General features: G+C 40.4%; 1 protein-coding gene across 6 annotated transcripts in view; it reads right to left on the bottom strand.

Moving 5' to 3' along the window:
• Nucleotides 1–9,959, bottom strand: part of SLC25A14 (solute carrier family 25 member 14) — a 37,303-nt gene extending 27,344 nt beyond the window's left edge. Inside the window, exons 1-5 of one of the 6 annotated variants that reach the window (XM_032620920.1) lie at nucleotides 9,449–9,798; nucleotides 4,775–4,845; nucleotides 4,562–4,655; nucleotides 2,265–2,412; nucleotides 7–101 (exon numbers count right to left, since the gene is read on the bottom strand). In XM_032620920.1, the coding sequence (XP_032476811.1) occupies nucleotides 7–101; nucleotides 2,265–2,412; nucleotides 4,562–4,625 (307 nt within the window). In that variant the 5' untranslated portion in view covers nucleotides 4,626–4,655; nucleotides 4,775–4,845; nucleotides 9,449–9,798. Of the gene's footprint in view, nucleotides 1–6; nucleotides 102–2,264; nucleotides 2,413–4,561; nucleotides 4,656–4,774; nucleotides 5,366–6,132; nucleotides 6,287–9,448; nucleotides 9,802–9,825 lie in introns of those variants that run through there. The other 5 variants (XM_032620919.1, XM_032620917.1, XM_032620922.1 and 2 more) reach the window with 5 other exon arrangements.
• Between the last annotated feature and the right edge of the window lie 771 nt (nucleotides 9,960–10,730).

Here is a 10,730-nt window from a genome sequence, read left to right as displayed (position 1 = left end):
ACTGACCTTCTAAACGTTCTACAAATAATCTCTTCAAGCTCTGGTAAATGCCAATTTTAATGGTGCCATATGATGCCTGTCTTAGTAAAGCAGGAGCGATTCTGCCAGAAAGAAGGAAAGAAAAAGAAAGTCAGTTATACTTAACATGCACTCACAGATTATACATATCTAGACAGCCTACTCACTTCCATCACCCCCCTCATTCCATAAAAACAGCAAAATATGCATTTTTTTCAAGCACCCATGGATTCATCAAGAGAGTGCATCTAGGTCATGAAACAAACCTCAAAAATTTAAAATAATTGAAATCATATAGAATATGTTCTCTGACCATAATGGAATTAAGCTGGAAATCAATAAGGAAAATCCACAAACACTTGGAAATTAAATGATACTTCTAAACAATCTATGGGTGACATGGGTGTATGTTTTAAATACATAGAATTGAATGAAAATGAAAATTCAACCTATTAAAATATGTGGGATGCAACCAAAGCAGTGCTGAGAGAGAAATTTATAGCACAAAATGCTTACATTAGAAAAGAGGGAAAGTCTCAAAATAATCAATAATTTAAGTTCCTACCCTCAAGAAACTAGAAAAAAGAAGAGCAAAATGAATCCAAAGCAAGCAGAAGGAAGTAAATAATAAAGAGCACAAATTAATAAACTTGAAAACAGGAAAATAAAGAAAAATCAATGAAACAAAGTTATTTTGGAAAAAAATCAATAAAACTAATAAAACTCTAGCAAGGGTCCCAGTAGTAAAAAGAGAAATGTCACCAAAAGGAATAAAACGGGGAATAGCACTACAATTCTGCAGTCATTAAAAGAATAATAAAGGAATACTATAAACAACCTTATGCTCATAAATTCAACAACTTAGAAGAAATGGACTAATTCCGTGCAAACTACAAACTACCAAAACTCGATCAAGATGAAATAGATAATCTGAATAATCTCATAATCATTAAAATTTTTAATTTATAATTTAAAAGTTCCCAAAAAGGAACTCTCCAGGCCCACCCAGATCATTTCACTGGGGAGTTCTACCAAATATTTAATAAATGAATGCCAATCTTACACAATCTCTTCCAGAAAACAGAAGAGGGAACACTTCCCAACTCATTTTATGAAGCTAGTATTACCCTGCTAACAAAACCAAAAAAACAGTACAGAAAAGGAAAACTAACTACAAGCCAATATCTCTCATGAACTTAGATGCAAAACTCCTTAACAAAATATCAGCATATTGAATCCAGTAATGTAGAAAAAGTATACACCATTACCCACTTCATAGATTTTTTTTAAATCAACCTTACTTCCTAGCAGATGCAGATATATCTTCAATCCTATCAAGGAGGTACCAGAGCCAAGATTTCACCCTATTTAAGTTCTGCTTATAAACTGGAGACATTCTCACTCATACCTCCTTTGAGATTCTTCCAAATTGCAGAAGTATACTTTAGCTGTTATAAATAGAAAGACAGCAGCAGCTCAAACAGTTAAGATTTTAAAATGATGACAAAACATGCATATTTCTGACTTTATTGCTTGCTATCCGAAAAAAATAATCTTGTGATCATCTGTGCTGATAAAAGAACAAGGTGAAACAGATGATCCATGATTCACTTGCTTAAGGATGTAATACTTGATTTTTTCCCCCAAGTAAACTATCTTTGAAATTAAGGCTAACGTAAGTTAATAATAAAACTGATATCCATTCTCTGAGCAATAAATTGGTACCCTAGATACAGGAGTGGACTAGTAAATTGGCAGCAGATAAACAACACACTGGACAATAAACCACCGACATATGAATAACCAAAAGATGAACCCCCAAAAAAAATGATGGGTCTCCCGCTCTTTCATTCTGCATTTTCTATTTAAACTGCCAGAATAGTATTTCTTTAAAGAGGAAAAATTGTTTTACAAGTCAGTATTTGGCAACTCAGGAAGATTATCACAGAAATATATACTGCGAATTGGTGCCGCTATTCACAGTGGCTATGGATGACTCTCAGGAAAACAGGAAAAAGCCAATGCTGCAATGAGATATCCATTTTAAAATGTATCGCTTATAGCCAAATGAACACAAGATCCAAAGCTCAAGATTTACAAGCAAGTGAAATATAAACTGGCACATCAATATTGAATTATAAGTTGAAATGGTGAATATAAAGGGCACAAACTAACAGACAGCTGAAATACATGGCTTCTCAAAAAAGTATTTCTATTCGTGACGTAAGGAAAGAGTCCAGTCTCACCCTGAATACAGAGCCAATACACCTTCTTCCTTATAGATTCGGAACAAGGCATGAAACATTCCTCGGTATTTTATCTCTTTGAAGCGGACATCAATACTTTGGCCTTGAACTTGAAGTCGCGTTTTGGTCAAGTCCACAGGGAAAGTTCCTGTGAAGGAACACACTCATTTATAAGTTTTTCCAAAGAATCACAGTTAAGTTTTGGATGAATTTAAGCCAATGGTAATTTTTAAAACATAAGACAAAGTTCTTTTTCTAACACCTAGGTCTCTACTTAAATATCACTATCAGAGGACAAGAGTTGTATGTGATAAAGTGAAATGTACTATATCTAGGCAGCAGGATTTGACCCACAGTATAACTGAAACTGTGATATAATAAAGTGCTTTAGGATAGTCCTAATACACTATAAATGCAAAATACGTAAATGTTTTAATTTCATCTGTTAACATACAATCTGACATTTATCTGTCTCTTCCTTCTGCCCCCCTCCCACCTCAAGTCTCCCTACTTCTCCCTCATAAAATCTCCCCAAATCTTCACCAAGAAGATAGGAAAGCATGGGATTGCTGCTCCACATACTCTTAAATACTATTACAAAGTTTTGTGGGTTTTTTCTTTTATCTGTCTATGAGAAATAGTTTTCTAGTATTATGAAAGATAATGGCAAAGTCCTATTTGGCCTACTCATCTGGGTTCCTTAGGTAATTCAGGACTAACACCAGCACAGTGCTGAGTGGGAAATTTTCTTTAACCAAACTTCTTTCTCTTATTATATCAACACAGAGAAGTGGTCATTACATTGGCAAAATATATTTCAAGGACTATTTCAAGGTCTAAAACTAACAAGATGCAGCTCTGGTCACTGATGACCTTGATACCATAACACCAGACAATATGCCAAGAAAGTCAATAAAAACTAGTGGATTGGGGTCACTTATGAACAGTTTAGGAAAGAAAATTTGGAAGATGAAAAAACACAATCTAAAAGTATTTCAAAATTAAAATCAAATAGAAAAGAATCTGGTTTGATCTTGGTCAATCTTCTTCTAAAATGGGAAAGAGGTTTGAAAAAAGGAAATCTGAATACTTACTAAGAAATTTATAAACAACTGAGCACAAAGAAAGGCCACTTGTATAAGAATATAACAGAAACCCCTATCTTATCTAACTCCCTCTATATTTTCATGTATGTTTCCTAAGCATAGCAAATTAACAAATAATTAAACTATCAAAACAGCTTCCTAAAATTGACTTTTCTTAACTTCACTTGCCATACCGTCTGTAGTGCTTTTTTTCTTTAAGGTGTACATCTTTTTTTTTTTAACATCTTTATTGGAGTATAATTGCTTTACAATGGTGTGTTAGTTTCTGCTGTATAACAAAGTGAATCAGCTGTATGTATACATATATCCCCATATCTCTCCCTTCTTGCATCTCCCTCCCACCCTCCCTATCCCACCCTTCTAAGTGGTCACAAAGCACAGAGCTGACCTCCCTGTGCTCTGAGGCTGCTTCCCACTAGCTATCTATTTTACAGTTGGTAGTGTATATATGTCCATGCCACTCTCTCACTTCATCCCAGCTTACACTTCCCCCTCCCCATGTCCTCAAGTCCATTCTCTACATCTGCATCTTTATTCCTGTCCTGCCCCTAGGTTCATCAGAACCATTTTTTTTTAGATTCCATATATATAAATAAAATATTACTTGATAGCTTTGAGACAACAGTTTTTAAAACAAATAGGGCGGGACTTCCCTGATGGTCCAGTGGTTGAGACTCTGCGCTCCCAATGCAGGGGGCCCAGGTTCGACCCCTGGTCAGGGAACTAGATCCTGCATGCTGCAACTAAAAGATCCTGCATGCCACAACTAAAGATCCCACATGCCGCACAAAGATCCAGCACGCGGCAACGAAGGTCCTGCATGCTCCAACGAAGGCCCGGTGCAGCCAAATAAATAAATAAATATATATTTTTAAAGTACATTACTTTCTTATGATAAATTTTTTTTTTAAATAGGGCAAGCAGGCTTCCCTGGTGGCACAGTGGTTGAGAGTCCGCCTGCCGATGCAGGGGACGCGGGTTCGTGCCCCAGTCCAGGAAGGTCCCACATGCCGCGGAGTGGCTGGGCCCGTGAGCCATGGCCACTGAGCCTACGCGTCCGGAGCCTGTGCTCTGCAACGGGAGAGGCCACAACAGTGAGAGGCCCACGTACCGCAAAAAAAAAACAAAAAACAAATAACACTACCATATCTATACCCTAAGGAGCAGGTTTCTCAGTTTTCACTTTCTTACCAAACTCAGCAACAATAGAGGCAAGGCCGCCATATACGAAGGGTTTCCAATTCAGACCAGACATCTCATGGCTTACAGTGGCACTTTTCTGGTGCTAAAAGTAAACACAAATCAGAACAAGGCACAAAAGTGAGGAGCATCTGTTAGTATATGATCACATAATTTATATCAACAAAATTTGCAAATAAAACAAATGTAGAGAAAAAACCCTACCAGGTGGAATGACAAAAAAATGAAGGCTCCTGTTTTATGCGATGATCATGAGTGTGTTCTTTACTGCCATTCTGTAGAGGTAAGTGTTCGATTCACTCAAATATCAACCTGTGCCCTTCACGTTCTCTAGTTTCTTTAATGTTATTCCCATCCCCACCCAAAGAAGAGGTTTCATTCCATCCAGCACACCCAACTTAGACATCCAACTAGACAATTACAAGTGAAGGAGCCTGGACTTTAAATTATATAGGCTGAGGCATCTCATAAAAGCAGTTCATGGTATTCAGTTAGCTTGATTCAGGTGCAAGGCAGACTGACACCACTACCCTCTCATATTCTTAGTCCTCTCATCTCTCCACTAAATTTTAGGGTTTTATTTCATCTAGCTACTTTCCAGCTACACACAACCTCCCCCCACTAGGCCCAGGGTAAGTTAAGCACATTTTCACCTTCCTTCTGGTTCCCAGAGGAATGACGGCAATATGGATGATGTCTCTCCTCTCTCTGACATTTAACATACATCCATCTAATGAATCTCCTTTTCCCTGGCCTTTTAAAGCACATACATACAAATATTGTTTTTCTTTGATGTTTGGGTTCTTTAACAATGTATACTACTCCCCATCCCCCTCACCTCCTTCCCCATCCCGCCCCCATTAGACCTGTCACCCTCAATATTTTCAGCCTTTTTTTCCGGCCACTCCCAGCTATTTCCCTCTTGGATTTTATTTTTTCCACAGTTCTGCCTCCTAAATCAGTGGTTTTCAAATTTCAATGTGCACCAGAATCATCTAGAAGGCAGATTAAAACATTGACTGCTGGGCCTTACCCTCAGTTTTTGATTGGTGGTCTGGGTCTGGCGTGAGAATTTGCAAATTTGCAAATAATGCTGATGCTTCCACGCTTTAAGAACTACTACTCTAGGCATTGCCTACTAAGTCCTGGTCCAGCTGGAAGCAATCTATTTTCTGAGGATGGATTCTCAGATTTCTTTTAAATATTCCTTTTTCAGATCTTCATGGTATGCATACTATTGAATTTCAAAAGCAACTTCAAGTGGTTTACAGTCAGGAATGAAGACTCTAAAGTCAGACTTGCCTAGGTTTAAATCCTGACACCACCACTTATTAGTTCTGTGACCTTGGGCAAGTTATTTAACCACTGTCCGCCTGAGTTTTCTGAACTGTAAAATGGGAATAATAATAAATACTATATTATAGGGTTGTTGTGAAAATTAAGTAATATATGTAAAACACTTAGAAAAGTACCCGGCACCTAGTTCAACTATTAGCTATTATCATTATTACATTTTTGAATAGTTAAGTACTCAAATATACATTTTAACAGATAATACTTACTGCCCACCTCCCCTACTGCCCAATCTGGGGTTAGCACCATTGAATCACAGTCTCTTTTTATGGAAGACAAGGTTTTGTTTCCTTTCCACATAAGGAATTCTCTGTAACTAAGCACAGAAGAACAATTTTCCAGAGAGGATAGCTAACATGCAGACAAATGTTTTAGAGGCCAGAAAAATAATTATGGAAACTTCCTTTCAAACATAGTATGATCAGCCAGTCCATCTGACAGAGTCTGCAGTAGAAAACTCTTTTGGAGGAAAACTGTTGAAAATAATTCTAAAAAGCAAAGTAGCAATAAGCAATTCAATTACCAGCTGCAGCTTGAGATAAGTCTTGAGTACCAAATACTACCTTATCAACATTTTCAGCTATGCCCATATTTTAAGATTACAACTGATAGTAAAACATGACACAAATGATGAGAGGGTAGGCATGGAAAAGCAAGGACCATGGCATATCCCTTCTCTAAGTTGGGGCAAGGTGGAATGCCCTTTCCATTCACCAATTTAGAGATTGCCCAAAACAATCAAACATTTCAAATGGCTGCTATACTTGTCTCCAACACTTTCTCTTTATAACTTCCTTCAACTCTTTTCATCGCAGAAGAAGCCTGACTTGACTACCTGCTACCCAGCCTTTTAATAAAGAAGATGTGCTCAGGGTTCAGGGAGCAATAATAAAGCAATTAAAGGCAGGGGGCAAAGCCACAGCAGGGACCAGAAAGACCAGTCACAATCTCAGGTCCGTTAGCCCAGTGGTTCTTTAATGAAAATGTTCACGATTCTGGCTTGAACTAAAGAAAATAAGGGCACCTAGTGCCTTTTATTTCAGCTAAATGTATTTAATGTAAAGGACTATTAGAAGATCATGTTCTTCCTACTCCTGGAGCATTTTTTAAAAATCACATTTCTTGGGGCTTCCCTGATGGCGCAGTGGTTGGGAGTCCGCCTGCCGATGCAGGGGACACGGGTTCGTGCCCCAGTCCAGGAAGATCCCACATGCCGTGGAGCGGCTAGGCCCGTGAGCCATGGCCGCTGAGCCTGAGCATCCGGAACCTGTGCTCCGCAACGGGAGAGGCCACAGTAGTGAGAGGCCCGCGTACCGCAAAAAAAAATAAAAAAAAAAAAAAAAAAAAAAAAAAAAAAAAAAAAAAAATAAAAAAAATCACATTTCTTGTATGAAATGTATTACTAGTTGGTAGCTGATATTGTTTAGTGTTCTTATTTGGCAAAATAAGACTGGCTACCCTACTTTGCGCTCATTTTTGTCATTCTCTATATTACACTTCAATTACTACAGCTGAAAATTTCAGTCACTTTTGTAGGGGCCATATCACACTACTGAATCACTCAAATGTCAGCTAAAACCTTTTACATAAGGCTGTATATATGCATGCATGTTATGTCACAGCTATTCCACAGCTGTAAAATGCTCTTTTGAGCCTTCATTTATCCCTTATATATCTTAAATCTCAGGCATACAAATAATGACTAGGATGAGGTTTATCTTCTGGTTGCCCCATGTTATTTTCTCTCTTAACTAGGTAAGATCCCTGAAGGCCGACACCATGTCTCACAGTACTTTTTATAACCCCTACAATAGCTGGCACAGAACTGGGTACACGTCCATTATTGATAAATACTTGGTTGGTTCCAGTGTGATGTCCTTTATGCATGTATACAGCCTGTATGTAAAAGGTTACAGGGAAAATTTGAAAGTTAACTTACTGGACCTGACCAATGCTACACACTGTACACGACACTTTGCTGGTCCTCAGAGATTCTCTCCCTACTAATTCTCTCCCCTGGCTTTTGTTGCAGAGAATTACTTGTGTAAAATACCCCAAGCACTCTAAAAATGATTTTGACTTGTGGGGGCTATCCCCAGATATGGGTAAAAGAAAAGAGTCATACCTGAGTTGAAGTAGAAATATAGTACCTTAAATATTTTTATCTTGTTAAGAAGCCAATGAAAAATGTCTTCAAAATGCAGACATGTATTCTGAAGTCTGACTAAGGGAAATCTTATAGCCTAAAGAGTGAGAAGAATATCTAGAACACAAATTACATAACCCTGTTACACTACTCCAAAGATCTGGTCAGAAAAATGCAGGTGCCTTTCTTGCTTTCTCCTTTAAGGAAGAGTAAGCGTTAGAGATTCTCAGCTTCAGGAGGTAATAATGGAGAGTCAAGCAAATGTTTATTGAAGGCATACTAAATGCCCAAATGTGCTATGGGTATAAACGTGATGTTTAAAACAAACACAAACACACACACACACACACAGACACAACATATGTTCTAACACCATGACAATATTTATGTTTCCTGGATAATTAAGGAGATGGGTGTGGGGATAAAAGTTGTATGAAATACAGTTCTTGCCTTTCAAGAGCTTATAAACTGGTGGAAGAAATCAGAGTAGTTCATTAAAGAAAAAAATAAGTGCCAAACTATGTAGCACAAACTATAAGAGCAGGAGAAGCATGGAAAATGAGACAATCTGCGTGGGCTTGAATAATTTGAAAAGGCTTATGGAGATGAGAGAACTTAAAGTGGGCCTTGACAGAGGGCAGGTAGAATCTCAACAGGTATAGGTAAGGAGAGGGTGTAGGGAGGAGAACAGGACGGATAGATACAAATGTGGGGAAAAACACAGCATGTGGAGGCAAGCATCAGTATGGTTTGACTCAGAAGGAAGAGTGCAATCTAACTGGAACAGAGAATTATTTTATCTAACTGAAACAATATCAGACAAAAAGTATGATAAGGAACAGGTTAAGTTGAAAGTCCTGAAACCAAAGTGTGTGTGGCAGGGTGGGAGGGATACTGTAAATTTTTGAATAGGGAAGTGACTTGAAGAAATCTACCACATTAATTAGCCTACTAGGGCTGCAGCCAAGCAGTGGATTACAAACAGGAGAGGCAGGGAAACTAGCTTAGGATGGTGTGAAGTAAAGCAGACAAGATGTTTGTTGGCAGTGAGGTTAGAGATAAACTTCTAAAATAGAGACACAAAGGAACTTGATGATGTAGGGAATGAAGGGGAGGGAAGAGTTCATGATGACTTGAAGCATCCCCAGCCTGAAAAAAACAAGGAAACACTGACAGAACACTACAAATGTCCCTGCTGTTACCTTGTCTGAGAAACTAATTCATGTTAATAATGGCTGTCATCCCAATTAGTTAGCTGAACTGCATTTTAATAGATGCCTTCAATGCCTTGACCTCAAGGAGTGGCAGGGGGTAGAAACTGAAGGGGAGCATCTTTCAACAGCATCCGTCACACTAATACAATGGAGGTGTTTGCTTACTCCGCTTACAATCACGGCCGCCGTTGCAAACTTCACCCTTAGAAAAATTAGGATTATTCCGGGAAAGATACCCATTCACCCTCTGGGTAGCAGGATCTTGCCAGTTCCTCAGCTGTCAGAGCGAGTTCGTGGAGAGAAGGGAGGCGCCTGAAGGAGGCGGCCTCCCTGGGGGGTCGAGGAAGCAGGGTTCAATCGAAGAAGTAAAACCACCGATGCCAGAAGAGTGAAAGACAGGGAAGGGACTCAGCTGAGGGGAGAGAGAGACCAAAGGACCGTTAAGCCCCTCCCAGGCCGGGAACCAGGCCAGCCCGGCCCCGCGCGGCCTGGCGCGGCCCAGCCCCGCTCCCCAGCCTTGAAGCCCAGGAGCTCCCCCTCACCTGCTCGGGCTCATCGGACGACTGGGAAGACGAGGCTCCCACAGTCGGAAGCGCCACTGCAACGCCAACCCGGAAGTATTGGTACCAACGGAAGTAACCAAGTCGTCGCTTCGGCAACGGTGGTACAGCCATCCCAACTCCGCCCCCTCCGAGCCTAAAAGAGAAGGCGCGAAATAGGAGGCGGAAATGACAAGGGTCTTAACGGAGGAGTCGGGCAGGCTGCAGGCGCAAAGGCCCAGACGGGGCAACCTGACTCTAGGGAGGTGCAGGTAGAGGAGGCTAAGACATGAGAAATTTGGCAGCTTCTGCAGCTAACGTGGGTGGAGTGATGTCGGCCCGTCACCGCATCACCACCCACCTCGCGCGTACAAGGACTAGGGAAAGAAAGGGCTGGGTACGAGGGGCGGAGCCAGCAGAGTGAAAGGGCGGAGGGGGGCGCCAGCGAGCAGAGTACCAAAAAGGAGGGAATGTGAGGGGGCGGGGCAAATGCTTAAAACAAAAGTGGGATAATGAGGGAAAGGGAGTGAGCGGTATTTACAGAGGTGCCTGAGCTGTGGGGGGAGTGGGGCGGGGGTGAGGAGTGGGACCGGGTGGGGGCAGAAATAAAGATCAAATAAGCAAATAACCTCAGCACCAGGTCTGAGGTCGCCAGGTGCTCAAAGCACATGGTTGAGAAAGAGCAAGTTAGAAGCAGAAAAGGGACCATAAAAAGTTCAAGATAAAGAAAATGAAGAGTAGAAATACTAACGGGGGAATCCGAGTTAATCCTCACCTCACAATCAGCCAGCAGATGATGAGAGGGCCTGGTGATCAGCTTCGGGCTCTAGCCCCACCCCAGGAGCCAGAAGGAATAACTTCAGAGCACCATAGATAATTACGTTAACCAATGGGCTATGTTTTTAAGC

This window comes from Phocoena sinus, chromosome X (assembly GCF_008692025.1).
Source record: "Phocoena sinus isolate mPhoSin1 chromosome X, mPhoSin1.pri, whole genome shotgun sequence".
Classification (NCBI taxonomy): Eukaryota; Metazoa; Chordata; class Mammalia; order Artiodactyla; family Phocoenidae; genus Phocoena; species Phocoena sinus.
This window is presented reverse-complemented; position numbering and strand designations above follow the sequence as displayed.